The following is a 14,492-nucleotide window of genomic DNA, read 5'->3' on the forward strand; positions in this document are numbered from 1 at the left end:
CTTGTCTTTACAAGATCAATTTCATCTTAACGAATAAACCTCCTCTTGATCTTCTGCCATTGTACTGGTTGTTAATGTTCTTTGAGTTCATAATAATCTATGTCACATGCCATCGAATTGACACTACACTGAGACAAAATCCAAATGATAGTGTTCTGTTCTGGCCAAGATCGACCAGATCAAAGTCATCTTGTCTTTTGTTACTTGTTTTAATAATTCGATGCTCGGCTTGCTTTCAAGAACGAACTCGCAACAACCATAAGAGAAAACAAACGAGTAGAAGACAAATGAGACAAGTATCGTTACCACCGTTACAAAACTTTCTTCAGTGCAAAAGAACAAACAAACAACCAATATAAATTTAAACAAAGAGCAAAGTAAAACAGAACACATTTACTTTCCTAACCAGGGATTATCACTTTCATATATGTTTATTATATATATACCGAACTAGACTTAGATATAATCACAATGATCTTTAGCTTCTTCGTTGATTGTAACCGCATCAGACTCTACCGCGCAAGGTAAGTGGAATTGCTCTGAGAAATCAATGAAAAAACAATCTTTAGCTAATTCTAATTAACTCGAATGAAATGGCATTTGAAGTTTGAAAAGTTTACCATTTGTTTGACAGAGAATATTTTTGCATCCTATGCACCTGCAGCTCGCCGAGCATCCAACGCCCACCTTGATAAACATGTCATTGAAACATTTTTAAGAAGAATGAATGGAAATTATTTTATTAGAATAAACGAAACCAAACTTACCAAGTAGCATTCACAATACTTCTTTGAACATCCTGATTTCTTGCAGTTGCATCCTCTCATGTGTCTTGCTGAAGCAGGAGTCTTGTTGCTCTCCTCCTATAATTAGCATGAGTTGTATAATAACATGTCACTGCCTCAACATACTTTCAGTAGCAAATCAAGATAAGTTAGTAGAGTCTATTTTTTTTATTGTTTATGAATTTGCGCCTCTGTTGATCTCATGACATATCTTACCCCAAAATATGTAGCAGAGGCAGAAGTCAAGACAACTTTTGGAGCGAAAGCTAATGGGTTGCGAGCTTCAACATTTCGACGACTTCTTATAACTATATCTTCATGGATTGGTCTATTGAAACAATTTTGACACGAACAAGGTTCGACGCAGTATAGACCAGCAGCGAAACAATCACAGTACCTGTAACAGATGAAGCAAAAGATATCAGGTGAGATGAAGGTAACTTGAAGAAAATTGTGTGAGAAGAATGAAAACAACTTACAGCTTCAAGCATCTGGATCTTTTACATCTACAGCGCTTACAACTGCCAAGTTCCTCAACCCATTCTCCTTCCATAGATCTCTCAGACGCCTCCTCCATGATTTGGTTATCACAGGCCACCAAATCCCTTATTGTGGAAACAGGAGTTGTGAATTCTTCTGCAGCATGAGATAGAACACAGCCATCTTTGGCAGTAAATTTATTTCGGTAGGGGTTCACGAGAGCATTCAAGTGCAGGCCAATAGTTCGTGGTACGGGTAGAATCTCATCGGTCTCTTGTTTGCTGGAGTGTAAACAGCTTTGAGGAGTAGGAGCTTCGTTGATAGATGTAAAATCAAGGGGACTGTCGTTTGTGGAATCACGCAAAGGTATCCTTTTACAAGATCCTCCCAAATCAAAAGTCAAGCAGCGCCTGCGTACACTCCGTTGCTGCAAGAATCAAATTATATTTAATCAGAAAAGTTATATTCAAAGTTCAAATCAATGGACTGAAATGTTACCTTGCTACTGCGCTGTAGTTCTATTTCTTCCTCATCTTCAGCTTTGGCTGTAGAATCAAAAGCTGCAACGTTCGATAAACTGCTAAGAGTGGTGTCTAGAGCTCCAGCTGCAACTTGCACACTGCAAGGCTGCACTACATTCCCTGAGTGATAAGAAAACTGCTGAGGCACCACAGTAAAAGAGCAAATTCTTGAATCCTTCCCATTTGGTATCTCTTGCTCGCCAGACCCAGTCTCAGCTTCCATTTCTTCGGTTTGAATTACCATATCCGAATCAGCATCAAGCTCATTAATCCGTCTACACAACTCCCCAGATTGTTTTATCACTTCATTCTCAGCATCCATTGGTACTACTACTTCATCAGAAGAACCCATCTGACTACAACATCCATCCTCTCCCTTCCTCAAAGAACTCGCCAACTCAATTGCTACCTTAACCTGCTCCTTAAACGCCTCGGTTTCAGAAACATTCGCCATCTCCTCCTCAGGTCCACTACACTTCAGCTGAACCAGAACATCTTGTCTATAGAAGAAACATAACCACACAAATATCAGCATTTCTTAACAAAAAACGCAACAATACCAAATCTTTTCTCCTCCTACCTTTTGATGCAAACTATCTGCGGCGAGCTAAAGAGAGATGAAGGAGATGCAAGAGCCAACGAGTGGAAGGCATGATCAGCCTTCACTGGCTCTATTGGGGAAAGTCCGTTAATATACTGAAAAACTGGAGAATCCTGCATCATATATATATTAAACTGAGAATAATATTCGCTAATTATAACTCCGATTCAGCAACAATTAAATGTCAATAACTAACTTTTAGTCTACTCGAATAAGCCCAACGAGGACGAGCTTAAACCCCCAAAACCCTAATTTCATCCCTAAAAGTCATATTAATTTTGGAGCGAATAGGTAACTAAGGAAACTTCTACATGTGGATTCACGCTGGGAAGCTTCATAATCTCTGGGAACTGATTATCATAGCTGAAAAATAGGAGTGGGAGAAAGAAAACCTCGAAGTTGCAGTACGAAACGGCGGAGATGCGGTTCTTATCCGGTGTGTCCATCTCCGGCGAGTTTTTTTTTAGCCTTCCAATAAAAAAATTGTGACTGCTTCCGGAACCAAGCAACGAAGAAGAAAGTTCGATCGTTTAGTGAAGAAGATGGAGAGTTTTTTGATGGAGGAGGAGCGGGAAAGCGGCAAACGGAGAGCCGTGTGGTTTTTGGTTTCTCTAAGCCCATGGGCTTTTTAGTTGAGATATTTTTTTGAACCCCTTCCTTTTAATGGGCTTTCTAAGATACTTAAATAAAAACTACTAATACTTTCATCAATTATTTATGGAGAAAAAGACTAGGATAGCACCAAAACAAATTTTTGTTCCCAAAGTAGCACTCAAGGGTCAAAGTCATAAAAATAGGTTTCATTAAAGAGGTAAATATACATTTATACCCCTTGGATTAGTTAATCCAAACCTTAGGGTTTAGAGTTAAGGGGGTGGGGTTTTGGAATTAGGGTTTAAAATTTTATAAAAAATAAATACTAAAATAAAAAATAAAAATTTATAAAACAGTTTCAAAAATTATTTTTAAACTATAAAAAGAAAATTTGAAAAAAAAATTCAAAAAAAATTCAAAATTTTTTTTTTAAAAAATTATAAAAATTTCGAATCTGAAAACATATAATCTGAAACTATAAATTTTTTTTTATTTTTTATTTTTTATTTTTTATTTTTTTTATTTTTTTATTTATTTTTGTTTGTTTATTTAATTTAAACCAAAAATATTAGGGACATTTTACCTTTTAATGAATGTCATTTTTGTGACTTTCTCCTTCTAGTGTTCTTTTTGAAACATAAACTTCAAAAGGTGCTATTATTGACAATTGCCCTTATTTATGTTGAAATTTCTACAAAAGTGATGTTGTATATTGTATAGTAATATCAACTTAAATTTATAACGCATGATGAATGACTACTAGTTTTTACTTTTTTCAGACATTCTATTTACAATATTCTCTGATCTTCAATACTCTTCTTTTTCAAAGTAATATGTTTATTTCTATTGGGCTTTGTAATTTAAGGCATTTTTCGTAATAAAAACTTCTTAAAATTTAAACCTGTTGTAGTCAACTATTTTGATCAAGATCTTATATATCTAAACTTGTAAGTACCAAGATTTTTTTTCTGGTTATTGAAAATTATGTCATATGTGTATATTAGATTTTCACCAAAAGCCAATTAATTCATATACTCTACAGTTATGGAATAAGATATTGTTTTCTGATTTTCTTAAACTTATAGAAACGTATATTGCTAGGTCAAATTACTCAGAAAAAATATTGTGATACTCTACATCTTAGGTGGTGTTATTGGTTATATAAGTTAAAATTAACTCTATTAGATTTCAAATAGGTTAGATTTTTTTTTTTAATTCATTTACAATCTAAGATACATGATTTACTTTATTTATTTTAAATCTTTGTTGATGTATTTATAAATTCAACATAATATGATTTGATTTCTATAACAGAATTACAATTTATTCAAGGATTTTAAATTGAATTGTAATTCCAAAGTTTAAAAACTATAAAATATATGTTCAAGAAAACGATATTATCATAAGATCGCCATTAATACACAATGAAAATGATGTTTTATATTCATTATTATGAGTGAAAAATGTAATATCATATAGCATATCTGAAGTAAGATAGGGGAAAAAATCCCAATTTGATGAATATAATAGAAAATCTGGGTTTAGTCAACAATGAAATCAATTTTCTAGGTTTGATCAAATGACTGATATAGATGAAATATTCAGATGCTAATTTTATAAACAAAATGGGAGACACTGACTTCATAAAAAACTGTTTATATATTTTCTGAATACAAAGAATTTGATTTATTAAAGTGAGAAATGTTGCCACTAGATGAGTACTTTCATCACGTCATGTTTCTTTTTTCATTTGATTCTTGGTTTTAACTGAAAATGTTTATAAAATTATGAGGTATTACGTCAGATTTTGACTCCTATAGTTTACACATAAATTTGTATCCAAATCCATCGAAAGTATTTCAAGTCAAAGGAATTAATTTTTTTTTATCAAACATGAATAACACCAAATTTTAAATCTTGTCTTTGAATCTTAAATTGAATAACAATATATTTTAAATTCTTTTAATGAAAAGATTGTAAATACAGTAACCAATGACACAAGATTATGATAAAAGATTTAATATCAATCATTGAATGACACTAGATTATAAAACCAAATGAATTAACTTTAAATCTCTACTAACCGATAACACCCCTTTAGTATTTTGCTAGGTCAAATTACTCAACGGATTTGGCAAGCTAAAATGGTCAGAGTCAAGAGCTGTAAAAAAAAAAAAAAGGCCAGAGTCAAGATTTCGTTCTTATTAATTAGTGGAGCGATCATCGTTTGTATTTAATATATATATATAACCACCTATGCATTGCTTTTCAGTCAATATCTACAGCACTTTCTTATAACAAAAGCAAAAGATTACAAACAATAACATACAACAACAAAAATATGAAGAGCTTTTTGGTAGCGTTTCTTCTCGTGCTCGTCATCTTCTCTGCTGGTAAATAATCATTCTCGTGCTCTTCATCTTATATTTGATGTAAGTTCGACTAGGTTATATCTAGTTTTTTTTTCTAATGATGCAGAGATGGAAGTAGGAAACGCAGGGATGATTCCCATGCCGCCTTTTCCCTCAGGAAAATGGTGTGGATATTCAATACCAATGAAACCATGCGACAACGATGTTTGTGATAAAACTTGTATTAAACAAAACACACATGGTTGGCGTGATACTCATGGCATGTGCACTGATATTCCAAGCCTTAAAGATTGTTATTGTTCCCATAGCTGTTAAATTCTTCCACATAATCGACCATTTTTGATGTTTTGATCGTTACAATATAATAAACACTTCAAAGATCGTTACCACACATATCCGCATCTATATTTTGGCAACTCAACTTTTGGTTAATCTTCATAATTTTGTTCAAAACAGCAGATTCCTTCTAGTAACATTTAATTAGTCTACAATTTTGATGAGTACCTATGTCCGGACACAAATGTATACTGGGCTTTAATAAGCATAGTATGTTTGTCTCGATATATCTATCAAATTCAATGATTCAATAATACTAAATCACATTTGGGTTTTATGCATTGCATGGCAACCCAAGACTAACCCGAATCGATACAGCTTAGTTAACAGTTTCTTCACATAGAATTATTAAACTAAATTGAATTCAGATCGGAACATTTTCGTACCAAAGAAGTTAGCTACATAAGAATTTTATACTACGAATTTAAGCTTTTGTTATATATTTCTTCTAACGCAATTATATAATATTTTTCTGACTTATTTTGTTCCAGGGTTCTTTTTTGAGTCTTTGACCTTTTGAGTATTCGTTTCTCATTTGTTAATAGATTAACAAGACTTTTAAATACGATGAAATTGAAAGTTTGAGTTGAATCCAGTATTCTAGATGATTTGATATTTTCTGATGTTCAAACTTGAGGAGACTTCGCTATTAGATTTGCCTTTGATATATAAAAATAATTATCTTAAATTTGCATGTTTTGAATGTTTATGGTGGATGAAACAACGTAAATATATACAGAACTAATGAAATTAGAGCAAACCAAGCATAGTTGGTAGTACAAACAAAGAATACCAATAAAATAAATATCTGTCGATAATAGACAAGAACAATCAATCGTAATTTTTAGGGTATCAATCAATCCTATGATTCTATAATAAAATATTAATTAGTTGTACGTTAAATCATTCATAAATTTATTGTCAATACTAATTATGTCCAAGCATATCATATCAATAACAATCACCATTATTTTTGTTTGTCAGCTAAACGTTATTATTCATGTCTCAATTTAAATAATCGATGTATATATTACAGAGATTAGATGGATAGTTGGATCCATTCATATGCCTGGTTAATTTAATATTATTCGTTAAGCGACAACGATGCAAATTTTGTCAGTATCTTAATAAAACTAATTTTGTTTTATTAGTAGTATTTTATTGAGGTTAGGTGTTGTGAACTTGTGATTACTTTTTGGATTACCTTTACTTGTGACTTCCGTACGGGCAACCACGGAATCACCAGCGAAGTAGTCATATTAAACAAGGTCCAATTTAATAATTAAAGTTATTGGCAGTAGAGTTAATCCAATATAGTAATCTGTATAAAGATTTTAAAAGAGAAAATCAATACCAATGAAAATAAAACTTTATGATAAAGTTTAATGGTGTGAGGAAAAGGCCAAAGGGATAAGATTTGTGGTTGGTCTGATTCATTATCACAACCAAGTCTTATTTGCTTTTTTTCATTTAAAAGGCTATGATGATCGTGCATGTCTTTGTATTCACCCACATGCACATGTGTGTTCTTCATCTAAAACTATATGGCCCCCAGGCCCCCATCGGTCTCTTGTGGTTTATTAAATAGATACTGTGATTTTTTTGGCCGTTTAATAGATGTGAATTTGTCTCGTTTCCTAAACAAGGTTTACTAGTCTAATGGTTGAACCGTTGAAGTGATATTAAAATTCACGTAGACTTGTCTCGTTTCCTTCTGATGTAAACAAGGGTTTACTAGTCTAATGGTTGTAGAGGATATACAAAATAATGATCAAAATGAAGTTTAGTTATGAAAACAACTAGAAGCATAAAAATTACTCTGAATATATTTATGGTATGGCCATGAAATTTTGAAGACAATAAACGTTTTTATAAGAATTTTAATAAAAATACTTTTAACAATTTAGGAATCTATAACTATGTATATTACTTCTATAAAAATTGTGGACTGAGACTAATGTTTCAACAAGCTTTGTCCAGATCCAATCATGGTCACGGCGTTCAGAATGTGATCAAGAGACTTTATTTACATGGCACGATTAATACCGTTTATTTCAAGGCATAATAACATGTAGTATATGGTCGAAAGGACTTATATTATTGTTGAAATATGATCATTTAAAGTTTGAAAAAAACTATAAAGTAAATCTGAATTTAGTTATAATTATTGCTCAATGTACTATATATGATTTATATTTGAGTTGATATATGGTCAAGAGAGAGTGTGATAACGCAGGCAACTTGACACGTGGACAAACTAGCCATTGTTGCCTCTTTCGGAACATCCAGTCGACAAGCTAATGTATTGTCTCGCTGTCTCTAATCCCAGATTAGGTTTTCATTTTAACTGTTTCTGTTAAAAGCTTCTTATGGTAAACATTAGTACTTAGTTATGTAGCACTGTTGTTTTATGGTAGAAGTAGGCTACTCGTTAAGATATAGTTGGCATAGGTTATAGATAGCTTTGTAATTGTTTAATGGGAGAAGGGGGATCTCAATGTTTTCAAAAAGGACCCGAAACTAAACCGAATAATTATATGAATCAGGATTTAATATAATTCACAATATATATATTTATATATTTTTAATCACTGACAAAAAAATTAAAAATAATTATAGTAAATATGATACATAATTTAAAATATATAAATATCAAATATAAAGCACTGAAAATATTAATTAGTTTTTGTTTATATGACTAATGGATTTTTTATAATTTTAATAATTTTATTCCGGTTCAATGACTTTAAATTTAATCCGGTTATATGATCGATTTATAGTTGAATCTGGTCTAACCATCGGGTCGTTCTAGTTTTATAAATATGGGGATGTATATACACACACAACAATAAATCGTTGCAGCTAGACTTCTAGCTTCCTACGGAGTAGTTTAGACCATGAACCGTTGCTAGTTGCTACTACTGAGACTTTTATAACAGTTGACAAAAGAAAAAACAAGAGAGAGAGAGATATGAACTGTAGATATTTTGTTATAGTTTACCCTTTGTGGACCACCGTCCCGCAAGAAACGCGTACCGTCTTTGTCTTTCTCTCACGAGGTGGTTGTATTTCTCTGTAATAACCAATCAAAAGAAAGAAAAAAAAAACTTCCATTGGAACTATTGCAGAAAGCTCAGCTTGTCTGTCTTCTCAGCTCAAGTCCCCTTCTCTCTCTCTTTCTCACTATAGACTATTCATTATAATGTAATAATGAGTCTAAATACAGATACTGTTCTTATCTACATTAGTTTCATTACATCATCTCTGTTCAGCTCCTTATTATAGAAGAACAAGATGACTATGAAGAAACCGAAACTCACCCTTATATTAAAATAAAAGGAGAGAGAGAGATATTTATTGATAGATCTATTATACTATACTTTATTTTATTTTCATTTGAGATTTTATTTTTCTCTCTTGATTGGGAGAAAGAAATGAACAATCTGAGTTATCTAGAACCAGATTACTCTGAGTTTGTTGAAGTTGATCCCACTGGAAGATATGGAAGAGTAATCTTTCCTCTCTCACTTAACCAAAATCTCAATCATTTTCTTTCTTTGTTGAGTTTTTAATGTTATTATTGTTCTTGCAGTACAATGAAGTTCTGGGTAAAGGAGCTTCAAAAACTGTGTAAGTAACCAAGTCTCTCTCTCTAGATCTGGTGATGGATGCTATTGTTTTTTCATCATAAAGTTTTAAACTTTTTGATCCCCACAACATAAAGATTGCTTCTTTTGGATCTCTTTATTGCTTTGACCTAAACCCATTTCAGATTCTGCAAAAAAAAAAAAAAACACTAATCTTATTCCTTTTGATGATTTGTAGTTACAGAGCATTTGATGAATATGAAGGCATAGAAGTAGCATGGAACCAAGTAAAGCTCTACGATTTCTTACAGAGCCCTGAAGATCTAGAGAGGCTCTACTGTGAGATTCATCTCCTCAAGACCCTTAAACACAAGAACATCATGAAGTTCTACACCTCTTGGGTTGATACAGCTAACAGAAACATCAATTTCGTTACTGAAATGTTCACTTCTGGCACTTTAAGACAGTAAGATCATCTTACACGATTAGTTTTATCATTGGCTCTTATATGATGTCTGAGAGGTTTTGATAATGGATCCAGGTATAGACTGAGGCATAAGAGAGTGAACATAAGAGCTGTGAAGCATTGGTGTAGACAGATCTTGAGAGGCTTACACTATTTACACAGCCATGACCCTCCTGTGATCCACAGAGATCTCAAATGTGACAACATTTTCGTTAATGGCAATCAAGGAGAGGTCAAGATTGGAGATCTTGGCCTTGCTGCCATTTTGAGAAAGTCTCACGCTGCTCACTGCGTAGGTGAGCATGGCGATTAATTGGATAACTGGTCGGTTTGGTGTATTGGAATAATCAAGATTTTATTTTGGTTTTGTGAAACTTATTTTTATTATTCATACTAGAAGTATTTTTCTTCTCTTTTTAATTTATTAAATGTTTTGATATTTAATCGGTTTAATTCGATATTTTTGCATAAGTAACATGCCGGTTTCGAGAGAGAATGAGGCGGGTGTTACATTTTATATACACATCAAACCCTTAGATGCATTTTTTCTGCTAAGTTCTTTTGTTTCTGATGGTGAAAGTGTTTGGTCTTTTGTGTAGGGACGCCTGAGTTCATGGCTCCTGAAGTATACGAAGAAGCTTATAACGAACTTGTTGATATATACTCGTTTGGTATGTGCATTTTGGAGATGGTGACGTTTGATTACCCTTACAGTGAGTGTACACATCCTGCTCAGATCTACAAGAAAGTTATGTCGGTGAGAGTCTCCCTCCCATTACTAAAAGAGCTTCATCTCTTTCTGTTTTCAAAATTCTTAATAAGTTCGGTTTCAGGGGAAGAAACCAGATGCATTGTACAAGGTGAAAGACCCTGAAGTTAAATACTTCATAGAGAAGTGTTTAGCCACTGTTTCACTTAGAGTCTCTGCTCGTGAGTTACTAGATGACCCTTTCCTACGTATAGATGATGGTGAGTTTGATTTGAGATCAGTTGATATGGATGTGCCACTAGTTAGGCAGCCGCATCATCATCTTGCTGACTACTACAACTACCCTAGTAGCTCTTTGAACCGTCAGTATTCAAATGGTTATGATAGCCACCATGAGTATCCGAACAGATGGGCTTATAATCCAGCTGAGACAGAGGAGACTCATGGAATTGAGCTATTTGAGTGTAGAAATGGAAATGAACAGGAAGAAGATAAGAGTTCTGGTAATGTTGATATAACTATTAAAGGCAAGAGAAGAGATGATGGTGGCTTGTTCTTGCGTCTTAGGATCACTGACAAAGAAGGTAACAACAATCACTTTACTATTGACTCTTACATGACCTATATGGACCCGTTTAGAAATTGAACATTTTCTGAATTGAGTCGGTTCGGGTAATGACAGGTTTGGGTCGGGTTTTTATTTTTTCATAAAACCCAAAACATAATCAAATTAGAAATGTTCGGATTTGGTTCGGGTTTAAAACAAAAAAAACGAAAACCTGAGTTTAACCCGTTAAAAAACAAACAAATTTAGGATCATTCGTCTTTTTAATAATTTTTTTTTATAAATCATATTTTTCATATATAGTTATTTCAAAGTAAAATTAAGGGCAATTGTCAATAATAGCACCTTTTGAAGTTTATGTCTTAAAAATAGCACTAGAAGGAAAAAGTCACAAAAATGATATTCATTAAAGGGTAAAATATCTCTAATACCCTTGGTTTAAAATTAAATAAACAAACAAAAATAAATAAAAATAAATAAAATAAAAATATAAAAAATGAAAAAAATAATTTTTTTATAGTTTCAGATTATATGTTTTCAGATTCGAAATTTTTATAATTTTTTTTTTCGAAATGTTTTTTTTATTTTTTTCAATTTTTCTTTTTATAATTTAAAAATACTTTTTGAAACTGTTTTTAAAATTTTTATTTTTTATTTATTTTTTTATAAAATTTTAAACCCTAATTCCAAAACCCCACCCCTTAACTTTAAACCCTAAGGTTTGGATTAATTAACCCAAGGGGTATAAATGTATATTTACCTCTTTAATGAAACCTATTTTTGTGACTTTGAGCCTTAAGTGCTACTTTGGGAATAAAAACTTGGTTTGGTGCTATACTAGTCTTTTTCTCTAAAAATAATTAATATTTTTATTATATTTAGGATGTTCGGGTTTTTGTAAATTTTGGTCTGGTTTCGGTTTAAGTTTTTTTCGCTTCGGTTTTCCGGTTTCTGAATATATGCCCATGACTATGACCTAACAAGAGTGTAAAAAACTGTTTTGTTGCAGGGCGTGTCCGAAACATTTACTTCCCATTTGACATAGAGACAGACACAGCACTGAGCGTTGCGACAGAGATGGTAGCTGAGCTTGATATGGACGATCACGGAGTCACAAAGATAGCCAACATGATAGACGGTGAGATATCTAGACTTGTACCCAGTTGGAGACCAGGCCCTGCGTTTGAAGAATCTCTTGCGGCTGCTGCAGCGGCTGCAAACGCAAACATTTGCAGCAACTGCGTATCGAACCGCACCTCAATGGGGTCCGTGATGGACTTCCTCAGGACCAATCCTGGAGCAAACGTTGCACAGTGTTGTAGAAACGGGTGCGGTGAGACTCATGGCCGGTTTGAAGAGATCACAATAAGAGAAACTGAGGTTCGTCTTAGAGAGTTATGGAGGCTGCAGCAACAGCAGGAGAGTAGAGAGCTTAGCTCGATAGACTCAGGACAAAACCATTCAGAAGAGGAAGAGGAAGAAGAAGTATATGAAAACCCTGAAATCACGTTTCCGTGTGAAGCAAGTAACGGTCTAAACCATCTATCAGGCTCTGGATCGTTCTCGTTTTTGCCGTCTTTATACTGCGATGATGAGGTGGTTGAGAAGACTGAACATCAGGTTCAACAAGAGTTAAGATGGCTTAAAGCCAAGTGCCAAATAGAGGTCAGAGAGATGCAAGATGAGCAGTTAAAGTCTCAGTGGCGGCCGGAGAGAGATGAAGATAGTGTGAAGGAGAAGATGTGTGGAGAAAGATTGCTACCAAAATGTCTCAAAAGGACAACTTCACTTCCTGTCGATGCCATTGAATCTTGATTACGCTGTGTTTTGGTTTTGCCTATGTATACATATTGTTATTAAAGACTTTTAAGTGTAACCACACAAGTATACCTAAGAGAGCCTTGTTATTTCTGTTGAGGTTATTCTTGCAACAATATAGCACTAGATCTGGACCGGGTGTTTTTTTCTGTTTACGTAATGCAATTAAAAATTTTCACACCTTATATAATGTATCAAATTTTTATACAAATGATGACAAAAATACATCACATAATACAAATATTGATGTAACATAATTTGATCACACCGTGGCATTTCTAATGTTTTACCTCTTATTTATCTTAGATCATCACTTAATCATCCTGATCTACTTTACTAAAATTCAAAAAAATACAAAGAGTAGAACTAACAGTTTGATCAGCTAAAACCATTTCTAATGTTTCATCAGCGTAAGGTGGGTTTTGTATCCATGAGTGAATCAGTTTTACTTGAACATGCCACACTTCCTTAAAGGGTTTAAGATCGCTGATCAAATGAAATCTTTTGTTAGCAGACATGATTTTTTTGTGAGGTAAGTCGTAAAAGAATGTGTAGAATGAGTTTGTACTCGGATAGAATATATAGTAGAGAGACAATACCCTAGTTGAGAATAAATATCTTTGCTTATTTTGCAAGGCATATTAGGCGAAATAAATGAAAAGAATATTTTGTTGATTTTGTTTCTTGTTTTTGAAATTATGGTAAAATCTTAATGGTTATGATTTGAAATAGGAAATGATAAGATCTTGTGCTTGTTCCGCAAGTGTGTGAGTCAATTTTATTTAACGCAATACAAAACGCTAAAGTTGAGGAAATATCTTAACCACCCTCGCAAGGCATTTCTTGTTTGCATTAGTATGCAGAATATGTTGTTGAAATTCAAATATTATGTTTATTGTTTAGTAGTTATGGATCAAATTTTATATATATATTCCTTGTTCCGAAATTGAAGGGGAAATCTTATTTAAAAACAAATTAGTAAATTCTGCAAATATTTCTATTTTTTTTTTCGAAGATTGTTAGGGAAAAAGATTTTCAATTCACAAATATTAGATTTTAATAAGATAGATAATGATTATTAATTATTTGGACATATGGAAGTCAGTGGAATATTTCAATATAATAAAGTGGTTACAAATATGCTACAGACACCACCGTGAAATTAAGTGAACTGAAATTGTTCAACTCGTGTGAGAATCATTGTTAATTTTTCTTAGTTTAATTACTTATATAATTTGATGTTCGTGCAGGTTACGTAAGTTAAAAATGAGATTCATATAATAAGCAATGTTAGGGTGTCGATATTGCAGGGAAATTATTTATGTTTATTCATTTATTTAAAAATATGTAGTTTGTTTGAGTTTATTAATAATATGTTTCCTTTTTTTGTGGTTCGTTTGAGTTATTTTAGGAAAACAATGAATAAGTGGAAAAGACAATCATTTTTAATGTAAAATTAATTTAATTTTTAATGGCATTTGACTGTAAATATTATTTAATTTTTAGGGTTATTCTATAAGTGTACTTCTGTTTTAATAAAGTAGATTCTCTCCACTCAAGAATTAGTTTGTGAAAAATTTGATAAGAGTTTTATGAAAATATTTGAATTTATTTAACTCGTTTCTAAGAGATAAATTACTGGTCCGCATAAGTGTATT

At 32.7% G+C, this 14,492-nt stretch overlaps 3 protein-coding genes across 5 annotated transcripts; 2 read left to right on the top strand and 1 right to left on the bottom strand.

The window, feature by feature from the left end:
- Window positions 1-18: 18 nt before the first annotated feature.
- Window positions 19-3,272, bottom strand: LOC103859064 (protein tesmin/TSO1-like CXC 4). 3 transcript variants are annotated; one of them, XR_004456810.1, is made up of 8 exons: window positions 2,780-3,272; window positions 2,367-2,500; window positions 1,764-2,286; window positions 1,265-1,692; window positions 1,002-1,182; window positions 768-910; window positions 621-687; window positions 19-539 (listed from the first exon to the last, which is right to left on the bottom strand). XR_004456810.1 is itself a non-coding variant. In XM_009136544.3 (8 exons), exons 1-8 carry the CDS (start codon window positions 2,831-2,833, stop codon window positions 457-459), a joined length of 1,566 nt encoding a protein of 521 aa, XP_009134792.1. In that variant the 5' UTR covers window positions 2,834-3,270; the 3' UTR covers window positions 281-456. The 3 variants fall into 3 exon arrangements, 2 of the variants coding, with proteins under 2 accessions (XP_009134792.1, XP_033144714.1); XM_009136544.3 differs by having other exon boundaries at window positions 281-539; window positions 768-863; window positions 2,780-3,270; XM_033288823.1 differs by having other exon boundaries at window positions 303-910.
- A 221-nt stretch (window positions 3,273-3,493) lies between these two features.
- LOC103859065 (putative defensin-like protein 317) lies at window positions 3,494-8,795 on the top strand. Its single transcript, XM_018657550.2, has 2 exons — window positions 3,494-5,374; window positions 5,460-8,795. Exons 1-2 carry the CDS (start codon window positions 5,323-5,325, stop codon window positions 5,666-5,668), a joined length of 261 nt encoding a protein of 86 aa, XP_018513066.1. The 5' UTR covers window positions 3,494-5,322; the 3' UTR covers window positions 5,669-8,795.
- A 25-nt stretch (window positions 8,796-8,820) lies between these two features.
- LOC103859066 (serine/threonine-protein kinase WNK1) lies at window positions 8,821-12,950 on the top strand. The gene is made up of 7 exons (XM_009136545.3): window positions 8,821-9,198; window positions 9,282-9,319; window positions 9,515-9,742; window positions 9,818-10,038; window positions 10,342-10,499; window positions 10,576-11,035; window positions 12,026-12,950. The coding sequence occupies exons 1-7, from the start codon at window positions 9,124-9,126 to the stop codon at window positions 12,829-12,831; spliced, it is 1,986 nt and encodes a 661-aa protein (XP_009134793.1). The 5' UTR covers window positions 8,821-9,123; the 3' UTR covers window positions 12,832-12,950.
- The last annotated feature ends 1,542 nt before the right edge of the window (window positions 12,951-14,492 follow it).

This window comes from Brassica rapa, chromosome A03, assembly GCF_000309985.2.
Source record: "Brassica rapa cultivar Chiifu-401-42 chromosome A03, CAAS_Brap_v3.01, whole genome shotgun sequence".
NCBI classification, from domain to species: domain Eukaryota; kingdom Viridiplantae; phylum Streptophyta; class Magnoliopsida; order Brassicales; family Brassicaceae; genus Brassica; species Brassica rapa.

Bases quoted from the DNA above. Each gene is read 5' to 3' on its own strand.
- LOC103859065 (XM_018657550.2), top strand. From the start codon at position 5,323: ATGAAGAGCTTTTTGGTAGCGTTTCTTCTCGTGCTCGTCATCTTCTCT. The intron at 5,375-5,459 runs GTAAATAATCAT...CTAATGATGCAG, and splicing joins GCTCGTCATCTTCTCTGCTG to AGATGGAAGTAGGAAACGCA.
- LOC103859066 (XM_009136545.3), top strand. From the start codon at position 9,124: ATGAACAATCTGAGTTATCTAGAACCAGATTACTCTGAGTTTGTTGAA. The intron at 9,743-9,817 runs GTAAGATCATCT...TAATGGATCCAG, and splicing joins ACTTCTGGCACTTTAAGACA to GTATAGACTGAGGCATAAGA. The intron at 10,500-10,575 runs GTGAGAGTCTCC...GTTCGGTTTCAG, and splicing joins TCTACAAGAAAGTTATGTCG to GGGAAGAAACCAGATGCATT.
- LOC103859064 (XM_009136544.3), bottom strand. From the start codon at position 2,833: ATGGACACACCGGATAAGAACCGCATCTCCGCCGTTTCGTACTGCAAC. The intron at 2,287-2,366 runs GTAGGAGGAGAA...TTTCTTCTATAG, and splicing joins CAGATAGTTTGCATCAAAAG to ACAAGATGTTCTGGTTCAGC. The intron at 864-1,001 runs GTAAGATATGTC...TGCTAATTATAG, and splicing joins CCTCTGCTACATATTTTGGG to GAGGAGAGCAACAAGACTCC.